Source organism: Saccostrea cucullata, unplaced genomic scaffold (assembly GCF_032062105.1).
Source record: "Saccostrea cucullata isolate Sc308-1 unplaced genomic scaffold, CSIRO_AGI_Scuc_v1 ctg3323, whole genome shotgun sequence".
Classification (NCBI taxonomy): domain Eukaryota; kingdom Metazoa; phylum Mollusca; class Bivalvia; order Ostreida; family Ostreidae; genus Saccostrea; species Saccostrea cuccullata.
The window spans coordinates 1-16,835 of NW_026930025.1; the positions used below are offsets into that span (position 1 = coordinate 1).

General features: G+C 34.3%; 1 protein-coding gene and 1 long non-coding RNA gene across 3 annotated transcripts; both read right to left on the minus strand.

Annotated features, from left to right (window-relative positions):
* Positions 1 to 339: 339 nt before the first annotated feature.
* LOC134282744 (uncharacterized) lies at positions 340 to 6,330 on the minus strand. Of its 2 annotated transcripts, none has more exons than XR_009995344.1 (3): positions 6,120 to 6,330; positions 954 to 1,052; positions 340 to 409 (listed from the first exon to the last, which is right to left on the minus strand). It is a non-coding gene; the product is annotated as an uncharacterized LOC134282744 (long non-coding RNA). The 2 variants fall into 2 exon arrangements; XR_009995345.1 differs by having other exon boundaries at positions 6,083 to 6,330.
* A 1,552-nt stretch (positions 6,331 to 7,882) lies between these two features.
* LOC134282746 (CD209 antigen-like protein 2) lies at positions 7,883 to 9,523 on the minus strand. The gene is made up of 4 exons (XM_062765147.1): positions 9,481 to 9,523; positions 9,034 to 9,210; positions 8,620 to 8,796; positions 7,883 to 8,103 (listed from the first exon to the last, which is right to left on the minus strand). Exons 1-4 carry the CDS (start codon positions 9,521 to 9,523, stop codon positions 7,883 to 7,885), a joined length of 618 nt encoding a protein of 205 aa, XP_062621131.1.
* Between the last annotated feature and the right edge of the window lie 7,312 nt (positions 9,524 to 16,835).

Below are 16,835 nucleotides of genomic sequence, written 5' to 3' on the forward strand. Positions count from 1 at the left end.
CTTATATGGATTTAACAAATTATGGATCAGTGTTTTCCCTTTATTTCAAAGTAAAAGGTTAGAGATCAGTTGTACCAGGCTAGGGGCTGAGGTTTATGAAAAAAATCTCTGTGAACCTTGTAACAAATTTTTCTTTCAAACATGTCAAAGCGGCATATTTGTCAATTGAAGCGGTCAATTTGGCCAGTTGCTGGTTCTTAGGGAAAACACTGTGGATATAGCGAAGTAACTTCATAGGTCCCAGTGACTTCTTTATAACAGAGTTTTACTGTGTATAATTACACATGTATCTAAGACCATCCAGGCTGTCTTTATAATGACACACAGTACATGTACCCACCCTTCTGGCAACACAACTCCATCTGTGTGTAAGTATTCCAAAAATTCTGCAGGTAGTGGTATCACAATACTGTAAATATAGAACTTCAACATGATTATACATTGTATGATATATATATATATATAAATTCAAGGATATTCAATGTCATGTATTAGAATTCTGAAAAATCTTCACAAATCAGAAATGTTGCCAATCATTATTTATTTGTCCTGCAGAAAAAAAGAAGCTTCACAGAAATGAATAAAGGGCTAATTATTACGGTCATACGCAATATAGTTTGAACTTTATTTGCCTCTTCCCCGGAGTTGGAAGATATCGAGTTCAACTAAATGAAGGACATGTGTCCATTATTTTTAATGTCTATATATGGATTTGTACACCTCTTCTAAAACTGTTTTTCGTGAAAAAAATCTGGAATCTAAGCTTTGTAATTTTTGTACATTTTGCTTTGAATAATGCAAAAATTAAAAAAAAAATATTTTCAAAACCCCTGGTAATTCATGCTGACTTCTTGTTTAAGAACATGTACTGGTAATATAAGTTTAAATTTAGAATATCTTGAAAAATTATCAATAGGTAAGGTACCTTGCATATGTCCTTAATTACTTCTTACCTCTTGATAGAAATATGTTTGAATTTGGGATACCAGACCGGAAAGCTACAGTACATCACTTCTGACACCTTCATTGCTGACTTCTATAGATGTTGAGATCTGAAAAGACAAATTATTCAGCGAACTCTCTTCCTGCAGTATTGAACATATGTTAATTGTCGTGAAAAAGTTAAGGTGTAATTAGTTAAATGTTGGTTTTACATTAGACCTAGCCTTAAGTAGCGCTTCGATTCACTTTTTAATTTTTTAACATTTATTTAGTTCTTACCAGGTCCAGTACAATCACTAGATTTAGCTACGTATGTAGAATTACCTACATAGTTTTATTTACCTACCTCAGGTAGCTTTATTTAGCTATTTCAATGTACCTTTTCAAAATTTTTTTTTTTATTTAAGAGAGACAAAAAAAATCACAATTAAGAGACTATTAATATTCATACTAAGGAGGCTTATAAAAACAATCCAAAGCATAGATAGTTTAAACATTGCTGCGTTTGGACAATTTAGAGCAAAATATGTTATTCCATTGTTTGATTACTGTCTTCTCTCTCATGTGTGCGGTGAGGCAATTGATTACTTCACATTGTGCTGAATGATTACTGACCTATTATTGTGTCAACCAGATGTGACCGACCGTCGGGGAGGGTAGGGGTCCACCCGGAATAAGTAGTGCACCCTACAACACTTGGTCACGCAGTAACCATTAGACTTGGTTACTGTCCTTGACATAAACCTTCAAGGATTAAGACATAAGTAGGAATGTCTTTACCAGTCTTTATTACAGGAATATGTACATTATATATAATACACATCTAAGACTGGGTCTGCTAGCTGCATGTCCTAACTCTAGCTAACACACTCTGTATCTCATTCTCAGTCTCTCTCTTCTTAAACATTTTACATATACATATATAATTGCTTTTGAGTCGATCTAAGTAATTAAGGTGATTTACTCAAATGTCTTGTCAATGAAAGAGTAGGTGACATGGACAGGTAGAGTGATAATTGTTGTCACACCTGTCGTGCCTCAGATATAGATAATTAGGCAACTTAATTGACTAAGAGATTAACTAATTAAACTTCAAGGGATTAATAACAATAATGTGATAGCTAAGCCATCTGGTTGATCTAAATACTGTCATGATTTGATTTTGACATAAACAGATATTGCAAATGAAGGGAAATAAAATAATATTCTAAATTTGCATTTTGTATGACCCCTAACCTTTTGGTTAGTGGCTATACATCCCCCTTGCCCACCTAATTTTACTCCTGTAAAATTAAAATATAAATGGATGGAGACAATGAGAACTATAAGAATCTAGTCATGTAATTATATATACATTTGTAAGTATATATAATCTATGCAGCATAGCAAACCCTAAAAAAAAAATAAAATATATACATTCTAATGAGCATAATGATAGTATGAAATGAAAGTATGATCAAAAGTCGACAGTCATATGAAAGAACATTAAAGTCAACACAGTATGAAAAGAATTTTTTGATTTGAAAGTTTCTGATTCCTAGCTCTTTGTGTTGTCGTCCTTGGACATCGTTAGGTTCTTAAAATCACACAGGAAGCTGTCTGTCAATAGCAAATCAAGTGAGATCCTTAGCAGAATATTGGAATCTTTCGGAATCAGGGATCACACAATAAACATTTCCATACAATTTTGACTATTCTACTAATTCACTGTAATATTTCACTTATTTCACCATGTTCACTGGGTGTTGATGGTTAATTGGTGTAGTTGATTTCAGCAAGTACACACACATATTTAGAAGGTGATCATTTAACTAAATGGAGTTGAATGTTGTATTGGATATACACTTCCTTTCTTGCTAGGTGTAGTTGTCTTGTTTGAAGCTCAAATCACATTGTCTCAGGGAGTCGATGGACTGAAAAGCTGCTTAAAAGTCATATGGTTTAAAGCAATATTGTTAAGTTGAACATGGTTTAGTGGTTTCTAAAGTTGAAAGGCTACATGAAGTTGTTGAGAATTCCAAATTGCTGGTACAGTAATTCTCATCAATTAATGGAAGAAATGTACAATCACAATCAAATACTCAACAGGAAAAACCTTATGCATGTGACACCATAACCTACAACTTACACAACAATCCTTAAGATGGCAATTTTGAAAACAGAGATCAATCATTTTGTACTTATATGTACTGTACTGTTCTCCAGCAGTTTAAGGAGTTAATCCAGCTGGCACATAAATTCACAAGTACACAACATACATTAAAGTACATTCCTTAAGATGCATTATGATATTTTAACAACTGGAAATAGATGCAATGTTGAGACCAAATCATCTTGCCTAAAGAACTTGTCAAGATTAATGCAGAAAACTGATTGAAATTAGGTAGAAAACCTTTACCCATAGGGTAACATAAGACCTATAACCAGTAGTATAGCCTACATTATTTTAAACTCTTATAATATTCCTGCAACTACAAGAATGAATATAGTCTAACCTGCTGAACTTATCTGAGAATGACAAAAACTTAAGTTTCAGTAATTTTGTAAACCGGAGAGCAATAACAGCTAAGTACAATTATTTGCTTGGAGACCAGGCCCATGTACTCCAAAACTAGCACTAAGGAACAGCTATTATTCCTCTCTAGCATAATGCCTAAACTTATGAAGAATGAAAATTAAAACTGAAGTTGATCTAGATTAAACAAAATATATCAGATGTTTAATGGTAAGTAATGTGTTGAGCTTTCTTAAGTTGATATGTCAGGACTGTTGATGAGTTGTGTAGGATTGACAGGTGTAGAAAATTTGCATAAAAACTGTTTATTAATTGTGGTTGTAAATTTAGCAACGAGTACAAGGTATTCCGCTATGAAGCTCATCCATTTCCATGACTATTTGAGCTTGTAAGTCTAGTCTAGCATGGTACTGTTCTAAAAGGTCAATGCCTAAGATAACGGGATGATGAAGAAGTTCAAACACATGAAAGGTATGAGATGTCTGATGACCACTAATATTCAAAGTTAGCTCTGTAGTTCCTAACATTTTGTGAATTTCTCCACAAACACCTATTCCGTGCACTTGATACTTGATAAGGAAATTTTACCGAATATTCTTTCAAGAAGACTCCTAGACACACAACTAAAACTAGCACCAGTATCAACTAGAGCAAAAAGATCATGTCGCCTTATTTGAACCGGTAGGAGATTTTTCTCCAAATCGACCGAGAATGATAAAATGGGATTATCTGGTGAAAGACTACCAATAAACGTCCCTGTACAGATCTCTCTTGAACACTCACTATAACAATCCATTATAAACCTTTTGCTATTTAATCACCTAAACCCTAACATACAAATATGCAATGGTGTCACAAGCATAAAGAAATGGTTCCTAGAAGTGTACAAAAGAAAGTGACTGTACTCACCATTAACTGTCGTGTAAGGAGTTGTCCCTTTTCTTGGGTTCTAGCTGGCTAACGTCTTGGGGAAACTCGCACGCTGCAGATAAGAGGTACCCGGATTATTCTCCACCACCTTGTGACCGACCGTCGGGGAGGGTAGGGGTCCACCCGGAATAAGTAGTGCACCCTACAACACTTGGTCACGCAGTAACCATTAGACTTGGTTACTGTCCTTGACATAAACCTTCAAGGATTAAGACATAAGTAGGAATGTCTTTACCAGTCTTTATTACAGGAATATGTACATTATATATAATACACATCTAAGACTGGGTCTGCTAGCTGCATGTCCTAACTCTAGCTAACACACTCTGTATCTCATTCTCAGTCTCTCTCTTCTTAAACATTTTACATATACATATATAATTGCTTTTGAGTCGATCTAAGTAATTAAGGTGATTTACTCAAATGTCTTGTCAATGAAAGAGTAGGTGACATGGACAGGTAGAGTGATAATTGTTGTCACACCTGTCGTGCCTCAGATATAGATAATTAGGCAACTTAATTGACTAAGAGATTAACTAATTAAACTTCAAGGGATTAATAACAATAATGTGATAGCTAAGCCATCTGGTTGATCTAAATACTGTCATGATTTGATTTTGACATAAACAGATATTGCAAATGAAGGGAAATAAAATAATATTCTAAATTTGCATTTTGTATGACCCCTAACCTTTTGGTTAGTGGCTATACAGAACTGGACTTCTTTGTCATTTCATTCAAGGAGTAACTGTTCTAACTGTCATCCATAGCCCCAAAACTTTCAGAACTTTGATTGCAATTGCGCAGAAAAATACATTTCTTCAAGAATGAGTTTTTCCTGAGTTGTTATCAGATGAGTTCAAAGTTGAAAATGATCACTGCATCAAAAGGATATTTTCCGCACACCCTGAGAAATATGCTTTTTTATAGAAATGATAGCTAAATAAAGCTACCTCAGGTAGGTAAATAAAACTATGTAGGTAAATCAAGATACGTAGCTAAATCTAGTGATTGTACCAGACCTGCTTATAGCTGCAGATCTGTAGCTCTCCGAAAAATTATATTGATAGACCGAAGAGCTACAGAGCCACCCATTGAAAAAACTGTATATTTATTGCGCACAAAAAAGTGCGCTCGGTTCTCAACTTATTTCTCTATGTTTTTAAAACTGTGATCTCAAAATATTACTAACCGTATGTTTCTAGCATATTCTTTTGCTGTTTCCACAACCAAACATTCCTCATAATTGCTGTTAATAGTCCTCCTGACCCTGATATTGTAATCATAGAACATTTCGCTTATTTATACTGCCATTTTGGTTTCAAAGATAATTCGGTCCAATATGCTTCATTCAGATGTCAACTAGGGGAGTACTTGATAAAGGAGAAAGGATTTTTTAAAATCTTCCCTTTTTTGCAATTGAGGTAAGAATTTGGAAGAATTAATCAAGAACCGAGCGCACTTTTTTGTGCGCAATAAATATACAGTTTTTTCAATGGGTGGGTCTGTAGCTCTTCGGTCTATCAATATAATTTTTCGGAGAGCTACAGATCTGCAGCTATAACCTGCTTACAGTTACCACATAAATATGAACACCATCTCTAATAAAAAATAATATTCTTTAAAGAATTACATATCAACATGATCAAAGTTAAAATAGCTAATACTTAAAAAACTGTATATATCAGTATTGACACAATCTTTATATTCCACATGAAATCTGATGCAATACCTCGAGGTGATGAAAATTTCATGGAAAACGGTTCAGACTAGTCACTCTTCATATATCTTTAAGCCTCCAAGTAAAATTTTCAACAGGAGTGCGTCCAACCAACATTAAAATCTGCTGATACTGCCGACAGTTTAGAAAAAAAGGTACAGAAGAGTTTTTCACTTGTCAATCGGGTGACAGTCGGCGTCGAACAACAACATAAACACATGGACACACCATTTGTAACTTCAACACTGGAGAGTTCCTATAGACTGGCCTTTCTATATGATCGCCAGTCTACTTTCTTTGATTTTCAAACCTTTCTAAAAAGTACTGCATAGAACACTTAAAGATTGGGCATATTTTTGGGAGATTATACTTTTTATAACCATTAAAAATATCAAAGTATGTGAATGACTCATTTCTGTGTAAAACAGATTCTCTTGCCATGGCGAATTCATACTAATACTTTTTATAAAAGTGTTCAAAGATAAAGAAAATTTTATATGATAGCATTGAATGATGAAAAATCGCTCCAAGAGTATTCGTGGTCTGGGATTGTGAGGGAGGGTGTGTCAGGTGTGTTTTGTGGGTGGGGTGGGGACTCATGCATGATTGCATGTTCTTCTCACGGTACATTGTATATAATCATGATAATAATCAATACATTGTATTGTATGCGTTGACCAAGACGGTTAAGAATTACACAATTAAAAAAAAAAAATAAAATAAAATTATCTGATAGAACAATTCATAATTCTATTTTTGTGAAATGGAAAAAAAAATACATGGACTAAATATCAAATAGATGTGCATGTCAGACTCTGTGGTATTTTTTATTTCAAACTCATGTCTTTTAGACAACAGGAGTTCTCGTACCTATCAATTTACCAAAAATTGCGGTAAATAAAAAAAAAAAAACGCGTTATTATTATAGGTATTACACTTTTTTTTACCTGACACTTTCGGTAAAATTTATTGATTAATTAGCGAACTCCTGTGTATATATTGACAAATGAAATCTAAATGTCAAGAGCTGAAGACCAAAGCAAGTGTTTTTTCTTCACAAGTATAAGGTTTGGGACATGCATGAATACTAAAATATAGGTTCGCTAATAATGGGGCATAATTGGTACCCATGGGAATTCTAAAAGATTGATGGAAGACCTGGCCTCTAAAAACCACTTCATATATTTTGTCAATCAGAAACTCAAGCATTTTTTTATATCAAATTCAGAGTGCTTGTGTGTATAAACAAGATGTTTTTAACCAAATAATTTTGTTTATGATCAATATATAGGTTTAGTAAAGATTCATGAGTTCCATCTTTATTGAAAAAGTTGCATGTAAATGATATAAAAAAGGCCGATACTTTTATTCTTGGGAATGGTTGTATATAAACTTGAAAAGTCTTAAGTTTTTATGCTGTTGATTTTAATGAAAATTCTCGTATATATTTTTGCACACTACTCCACTTTAATTAGAGATTCTGAGGAAAAGAAGTCTGACCAATAAGATGAAAACAGTATTTTTTTCAACAAACCCTCATATGCGTAATAAATAATAACACAATATTCTGAAAAATACAACTTATTCAACATTTCACCAAGAACACCATAGATTAATTTTATTAAACGAACAAAATTATCTTTGCATATTATCATGTACATAGAAAATGTACAATGACTAGAACGTAACCTTAAGTGTATAGTTTATAATTTTAAATAGCTTCCATTGTATAACTAAGTGTAAATAGTTAAATTTTTCATAAAACCAGAAAAATCCTATTTTTCACAAATAAAAGCAAGTTTTTCTCCACAAGGATTGTCGAAAAGACCCCCATTTCGCTCAATCCCAACACAATTTTCAGAACCGCCGCCATTGGGTTCATCTACACTCCAAAGACTGCTGCTGGCCGATAAAACATCCTGGTCACTGACCCATTTCCATTGACCAATCATTTCTTTCTCCTGAAGACCAGTCCAGTACTCAAGGTGGGTCAAATCTAAAGATAAAATTGAATAAATATATAGAATAACCTTCATGTACATGATTTTACTGTTGTTTCAGGTATAAAAGTTTGAAGCGTTAGTTTTATTTTAACAAACCAATTATTTGATAGCGTTCAAAGTTGGACACGTTGTGTGGACTTCTACACGCTGAAAATTTGTTTCTACAGGACAAGCCTTTTCTTTGTAAAATTTCGAACGGTTTGTTTGTTTGTATGTTATATTGTTTATTGTCTCCCGTATGAAGACGCTACCACTTGCCGGTGGAGAACTGCAACTTTTGTCCTGTACTTTGCACTCAAGGCCATTGTGCATTGAGGGATCAAACTGCGAGACCTTGGTTTATACTGTCTCCTCCGAAGGACCGTTCCCAACGTCCTATAGTGGAATTTGAACCTGCTACATGTACGTAAGAATCAACTCCTTACTTCGCGACTCGAGAGCAGAAATTCTTACCACTGCGTCACGCGGGCGACCGCACGGTTTGTATAGGCCTATGGTAATGTACTTACTTTTCAGAATTGCCTTTACTTGTATGCTGTTTAGTTTATCAACATTGTCCAATTTGGCGAGAAATCCACCGTCCGAGTTGCACCTTCTCTCGCTTTCTGTCCAGTTCATCTGGTCTTCATAAATTTTATAACATGAATTACCCGAACTAAGTTGGGTGTATCCATTTTCATGACAGTCTACAAAATACGACAACAAATGTTCAACATATATATCTAAGTAATGTAGACAAATGGAGTAAGCGTCATTTTGGGTATAGTTTAACATTGGATACCATACATTGGATAGTTTTTTTTTCAATGTGTAAGTCATATTCAGTGGAAAATGTTATGATAATGGAAAATGTTGGTCTTCTATAAGTAGATCACCTGAGTTTGTAAGTGTTATTTTTTTATTTGGAGCGGGTTCTGACTTACCTTCACTTTTTCTAAAATGTCTTGCTCCAGATTCTAAATACGAGCTCTCCAAATAATCAAATATTCTTCTATATCCTCTACAGGTGTGATTGAAGACAGTGAACGAAAAGCAAGCTTCTTTCTGACACAAGATGGCACATTCAGTATCAATTTTAATTGCAGCGAAGAAGGAAGGATCTTTAAAAGTAGTTCCGTCATGAAAGTAATCTCTTTTCTATATTTCTGAGCTAACATAACCTGCAAAACAACTGTAGGTAAGTATTTTATAAATATTATGATTATATTTGTATCATATTTATTATATTTTCGAGGGAAATATCTAATGGCCTGTATCTTGGAGATTGATTAGATAAGTTATACATGTAAGGATAATATAAAATAGAGCAATTTAAATATTTTGAAAAGAAATGCTTAAATGCTTATAGAAAAAAATCATTCACTACTTACCAAAATCTTTTAATGCAAAGAAAAAGAAAATCACCACAAGCATCGTTACGTTTCTCTAGTCCCCTTATTTAGATATCATACAAACTTTGATTCTTTCACACACAGGATTTCAAAGTTAAATCATTTATTGATTTTGTGTGAAAGGTTAATTTGACCATTCACATAACTTCCGTTTTCTTACACCATGTTTTATTTACCATTCATTTAAGCTTGTTAAACGGTAAACAATCTTCTTTCATTCTGATACAAAATCATGAACATCTGATAATTTGTAACTGACCAACGTGTGTCAGATCGAGAATTTTGACTACAATAATATTTTGAAGGCAGTATAGGTACCACTAAAAAGATTCTAAGCTGGACCATTTTTGAAATAATGTTTGCTTGACCTCTCCTGATTCAGGATAAATTTTTTGGTTGGTAGGTTGTTGGGGATTTTGTATTTTGCTCTACGAAGGTTATTCAATAAATAATGTCCTCGGTGCTGGGATAGAAGCAAAAGAGCTTTTCAATGATTAATCTTAAGCATTTAACTTATTTTATTATATGATTGAATAATTTCCATCTCTCTGATTGGCTGAGATCCAACTATGTTAGAAAAATATTACGCTGTATTGACCTGCACGTGACGTTCCAGGTCAATACAAGGATTTATTTCCTCTACATTGATCTAAAAATAGATTGGGAAATTCTAAATTGATACAAATTTTTTTAGAAAGCTATTTAAACGACTATGATTTTTATTTTCATGTGAACAAAACATAAGCGAATATATATTTTAGGTGAGGGTGGTAAGAGGGGATGCAGGGACCCCCCCCCCCCTCCAACACTTTTACTGAACAACAATTTTTTTTTACTTTTTGGCAGTCAGTTTTTCCTGATAATGCTCCTTCCTTTCAAAATCTATCCTAAAAAAAGACTGACAATATATATTTCTTTATGGCAACTAAAATTGATTTTAAAAAACATTTCAAATTGATACGACTGGTAAGGTTTATTCACATTTTAATTCTGCTTCTCTCTTGTATTTGGCTAGGACTTAATAAAAAAAATGCAAACAAGTAATGAGCTGTATCATTTTATCAGTGAATCATATAATAAAACAATTATTGCTGTTTTTTCGGTCAATACAATGATTTAGCCATCTTCGAAGTAAAATATTCACCTCGCCCTTCGGGCTCGGTGAATATTGTACTCCTCAGATGGCTAAATCATTGTATTGACCTCAAAAACCAGCAATAATTGTATAATATTCTTTTTAATTAAATTACATGTCCGTAACATTTTTTTTAATCCGATTTCCGATTGTTTTTAGAATTCATTTTTGGGTATGACCTTTTGTATACTGGAAAATTGCAGATCCTATGATTTCCTTGACTTGTTTCTTCCTTCTGAAAGGTTTTTTTTTCAAGTTTGGAAATAGAAGCTAGTCAAAAGTTCAAGGATCTGGCGAATATTGTTAATATGAAAAAAAAAAAACAACAACAAACAATCTATTTATCCCCAAAACTCCTTTTCTCTTCAGGGCGTGCCGGTTTGGATGCCGTCATGAAGAAATTAAATGTAGAAGATTCCTGATTCTGGGTCCTTCCTCCAATACCGATAAACCTTCGATCTTTTTGCTTTCTAGACTCCTCCAGAAATTAATCTGTCTCCCCAAATACGTATTTTGAACAATAAATACCACTAATGTTTACGAAAATTGCATAAAAATATGTCTTTGTGCTCTTGCAGTCCTTTGCTCTTGTCAGACCTTCGCCGTTTTTGTCAAGTACATGTTATGGTAAATTTTGTTTTGGGGGTTTTAATCAAAAGATTCAAGTTTCATTATCTGTTTGAATTTCAAACAAACGTGGATAACTACAATAACCTATATTTTGAAATAGTTGTTAAGACATTCGTACTCGCTGTGGTCGTTTCACTCATTTTTCAAAATATAGGGTGACCTTTGAGTACTAAGGGTTTTTTTACCGTCAAATCTTTCTTAAAAACAGTGTAAACTACTCCCGAAATGATGTCTATCAAATTCGCTATATCATACATCATCAGATATTATTTTTTGAAGTTTAGCAATCAGTACATACGTTGTTATAATTTTTTGTTGGCAATTTAAGGAGGGTACCATTCTTTGATGCCCATTATATAATTTTTTTTAATTGAAATCCACCTGCTCATTTGTCTATAAAACAGGCATTGGTTGCTGTAAATGTCATAAATTGTACATGAGTTGTTATAATCTTTGTTGGCAAGGACGGTACCCATTCTTGATGCCCATTATTAATTTTTTATCATTGAAATCCACCTGCTCATTTGTCTATAAAACAGGCATTGATTGCTGTAAATTATACATATTTCAGTTAATACTTCCCAAGGAGTTTTACAGCAGCTCTAAAGAAGCTTTTATTTTCACTCTAGTTTACTGATTCTTTACCATTCATTTATAATGCAGTGTCTCGAATAGTCCTTGTTTTCAAGCTGCTCAAAATAAAACTATGTGATAAAAAATGGTCGCAAAAATATATTCATTAAAGATTCAATAATCAGATAATGCGAGAAAGTCAAGCTTAATGTCATATGATATCTGTATTGTCTATCATACAGTTCAGGACATTATTAATTGAACAGCTCTCGTATATACACAGAATTGTCTTTGCCTTCATTGCAAAATTTACAAAGACATCACTGTGCCGTATAAGTTTTCTGCTCATGTCTTCTTTTACAGAAAACAGTGTCTCATTCGGTAGAGCGTAGAGCACTCACTCCTTGTTCAGAAGGTCGGGTGTATGGGCCACGGGCCTGTTGCGACTGACGTAAGTCGATAAAAAAGGTAGCAACTGTTCTTTCGCACAGCTCTAGGAACTTTGAAAAGGAAGTTGTGGGTCCTGCAGAGGTTACCCTAAATATTGAGGTTAAGACAGGCGAACGATCCTTTACTGCTCAATGGCCATGAGTGTCGTGAAACATTAAAATTACGTGGTGACGAGTGCACTATTTTCCAACAGGACATAAAACATTGTACATATACACCCAATCAATACCGTTAACCGGGTGATAATTTGAGCTTATTTTGGCGTTTTGCTGGTACTCTAAAATTTTAATTGCTATAATAGTCAGTACTCTTCTTAGTGTTCAGCTTCAAAGAACTGAAACACTGTTCCCCTAAAATTAAATACGCCAAAATATTGGCATATATCTAAGCAGGCAAAACGCCAAATTTTACACCCACCAAGAATATCCGCTATACTGTATTAATGACTTTAATAGATTATTCAAAAAGAAAGGAATTCTCTATCAACAGAATATACTACAAGTCTGATGTACTGCGAAACTTGCATTGTATTATGTCCATTTCTTTTGAAATGCAATAAGAAACTAGTGCTAATTGTAACGGGAACCGTTACAGATGTTCCCCAAACGCCCCCAAACTCCCTTTCGGTGCCATATTTCCTGTAAGCTTCATTAAATAAGACAAACTCTGTGCATTTTTGACTTTAACAACGTTTTCCCAGAAGGATAGAAAATATATTCAATTTTTAGCATTGCACCCAAGCGCATGTGAATGCATGTGCGTTATGACCATATCATCTTGTCTACACTATTTATATATTTTAATATACTATATATTAAAGCATTCAGTCCAAAAGTAATAAAAATCCCTCATTCAAGAGTATTTTTAAATATACTCGTTTCAAATGCACGCACGTGCGTGGACGTGCATGATGATCATACCTTCTTGTAGGAGTCCCTTACATCTATCTATGTTCTAAATCCCATCCTGTTTGGTTGAAAATCAAGGGAGTTATAGTCATTTAAAGTTTCAGCCAATCAGATTGCAGCACACGTGCATACGCGTTATTTCATGATTTTTCTATATCATTTTGTAGGATATCCTAATGCATGACTATATTTTAAATTTCAAAGAATTTCGTCAAAAAACAAAGGAGAAATAGCCATTTTAAGTTTTAGCCAATCAGATTGCAGCACACGTGCATGCGCGTTATTTCATGATTTTTTTTTCTTTATCATTTTGTAGGATATCCTAATGCATGACTATATTTTAAATTTCAAAGCATTTCGTCAAAAAACAAAGAAGAAATAGACATTTAAAGTTTAGCCAATCAGATTGCAGCACACGTGCATGCGCGTGATTTCATGATTTTTTTCTATATCATTTTGTAGGATATCCTAAAGCATGACTATATTTTAAATTTTAAAGAATTTCGTCAAAAAACAAAGGAGATATTGCCATTTAAATTTTCAGCCAATCAGCTTGCAGCACGCGCACATGCGCATGCTTTCATGAAAATTCTTATATATCATGCGGTAGATCTTCATAATTTAGGACTATGTTCAAAATTTCAAAGGATTATGACAAGAAACAAGAAAGTTATTGAAACTTTAGTTTCAGCCAATCGGAGCGAAGCGCACGTGCATGCGCGTGAGATCTTGCTATTTTGACCATGCTATCTTGTCTATACTACTAATGTATCCTTACATTATGAGTTTCAAAGCATCTCATCAAAAAATAGAAAAGCTACGGCAATATCCATTATATTGGTAATTTCACCTGTTGCACGTGCGCGCTCTTGCAAGCACGTGCGCGCAAAATGACCTTTGTTTGGCAACTCTACATAACATGCCTACTGACCCTAAAAAGGTTTCACCTAAGTCGGATGTGTAGTTTACAAGATCACTCGTGGACAAAATTTTCCCAGGAAGAAGAAAAATAATAATAAGAACTAGAAACGATCTCGTTGCGAGCAACGAGTAGGTCTTCCGTCCGATTCCGAAAAATAACCCATAAAATCGAGCTGAAAATGGATTAAACATATTTTGGACACACTGGTAATTGAAACGGGTCACTAGCGTGAAAATCCAATACGCTTATCGATTACGCTATTTGAACAACTACTCTTACTTCACTTGTATGTACATATAATTCTCCAACAGTTAATCTGTCTTGGAATTATGAAAGAAGGGTCACTATTCATAATTTCGCGCCAAACGCAACGAGTAAATCTTGCGAATTTCTCTTGGAATGTTCGTGGTCCCTCGGATGAGACGGTATAGACCGAGGCCCCGTGTCACAGCAGGTGTGGCAGGATAAAGATTCCTCCCTGCTCAATGGCCCTGAGTGCCGAGCATAGGCCCAAATTTGCAGCCCTTCACCGGCAATGGTGCCGTCTCCATATCAGTGAAATATTCTGGAGAGGGACGTTAAACAGTATACAATCAATCAATCAATCGTATATAGGCAAATAACACTAAAGCAGTGAAACAGCTATGAATGGTTAATTTTTCAATTTTCAATCACGAAAGTTGACTATTCCGATTACTTACACTTTCATGAAAAAAGGTGGTATGTTTCACCGAAAAAAAATGCCTCGATCGCCCTACGAGGGTCAAGAAATAAGATTCCATTATATTCAATAACTTGCATTGAGAAAATAAAATGTTTATATAGGTCAATTAAACGGTCTTTGAAAAATTATCTTTAAAAATAAAATATTTTCTTATTGTAACAGTTATCCTTTCTATTGATTTAATATGACACAAGTGTGCATTAGAAAACAGTGGTCACGTTTTTTACTTACTACATTCTTGAAAAACTATTAATTATAACTATGATTTAAGCTAGGTGTTACCGTGATGCAAAACAAAAGATATAGATATTGTACTTCATTTGCACATTAATTCTTTTCTATTTCTACTTTGAGAAACAACCAAAACCAATTAAAGAAGACTTGTAAGTAGACCTTGGATAATAAATGTAGTTTGACACCGAATTGCAACGAACCTACGACGTGACAATCCAAGTATCCCTACACATTTCATTGCTCCTTATGTTACTTTCGTTCAAGCAAACGCTCGGCTGCCTCTGTAAACCCCTATTGCGAAATGTCGGAATTGACAGAGACCGCCGCCATTAAGATCACGCTTCAGACTTTTGAATGTTAATATCTCGAGTTCGAATTCATCAATTTACAAACAAATTATATATTCAGCCTAATGAAAAATGTATCTATCAACCATAGAAATATGATTTGAAAATATTGAAAAACAAAAAAGTTCAAAAATTTGACTTTTTTTCTTTGCATGCCGTTACGACAGGAAGTAGAGACGACGTACAGAAGATCGCGTCTTGGATAGTACTTATTACGATCTATAATCCCTGAAAGTTTCACAGTGATATCTTTTACCGTTCCTTAGATTATCCGCGAACAAAATGTCAATTTAAAATCAGAAAATTGTCCGTAACTTGGCACCAGAAAAGAATTTCCAAAAAATCTCAAGGATATAATAACTGCAGATAGCAACACATTGTTCCTGCAAATTTCATAAAAATCCATCCAGTAGTCTTCGAGAAATCACGTGCACAAAATTTGATGGTCAGAAAAATAATAATTATACTGAGCTCATGGAAAGCTTCAACGCCTTTTGCGCTGGAAAGATATAGACTCAAAAAAGCAATTTAGCAATCCTTCCTCTACCTTCACTGAAAATCTCAAGTCAATATCTTCATTCGTTTTTTAGTGATTGCCCGGACAAGCTGACCCTCTTAAAATCAGTAAATCATCCATATCTCACGACCGGAAGTGACGACGTACTTATAAAAAATTTCCAATAAGGTTCAGACCAATATCTATCAGATCTGAAAGTTTCGTGAAAATCGACCGAGCCGTTTCCGAGAACTGGCGTGCACAAGAATCGGTAAGAAAAAAAAAAAATAATAATAACTAGAAACGATCTCGTTGCGAGCAACGAGTAGGTCTTCCGTCCGATTCCGAAAAATAACCCATAAAATCGAGCTGAAAATGGATTAAACATATTTTGGACACACTGGTAATTGAAACGGGTCACTAGCGTGAAAATCCAATACGCTTATCGATTACGCTATTTGAACAACTACTCTTACTTCACTTGTATGTACATATAATTCTCCAACAGTTAATCTGTCTTGGAATTATGAAAGAAGGGTCACTATTCATAATTTCGCGCCAAACGCAACGAGTAAATCTTGCAAATTTCTCTTGGAATGTTCATGGTCCTTCGGATGAGACGGTATAGACCGAGGCCCCGTGTCACAGCAGGTGTGGCAGGATAAAGATTCCTCCCTGCTCAATGGCCCTGAGTGCCGAGCATAGGCCCAAATTTGCAGCCCTTCACCGGCAATGGTGCCGTCTCCATATCAGTGAAATATTCTGGAGAGGGACGTTAAACAGTATACAATCAATCAATCAATCGTATATAGGCAAATAACACTAAAGCAGTGAAACAGCTATGAATGGTTAATTTTTCAATTTTCAATCACGAAAGTTGACTATTCCGATTACTTACACTTTCATGAAAAAGGT

Excerpts from the sequence above, each read along its gene's own strand:
- LOC134282746 (XM_062765147.1), bottom strand. The coding sequence starts at position 9,523 with ATGCTTGTGGTGATTTTCTTTTTCTTTGCATTAAAAGATTTTG. Across the intron at positions 9,211-9,480 it reads CTTTGCATTAAAAGATTTTG|ATCCTTCCTTCTTCGCTGCA; the intron begins GTAAGTAGTGAA and ends CTACTTTTAAAG. Across the intron at positions 8,104-8,619 it reads AGTAAAGGCAATTCTGAAAA|ATTTGACCCACCTTGAGTAC; the intron begins GTAAGTACATTA and ends TTTTATCTTTAG.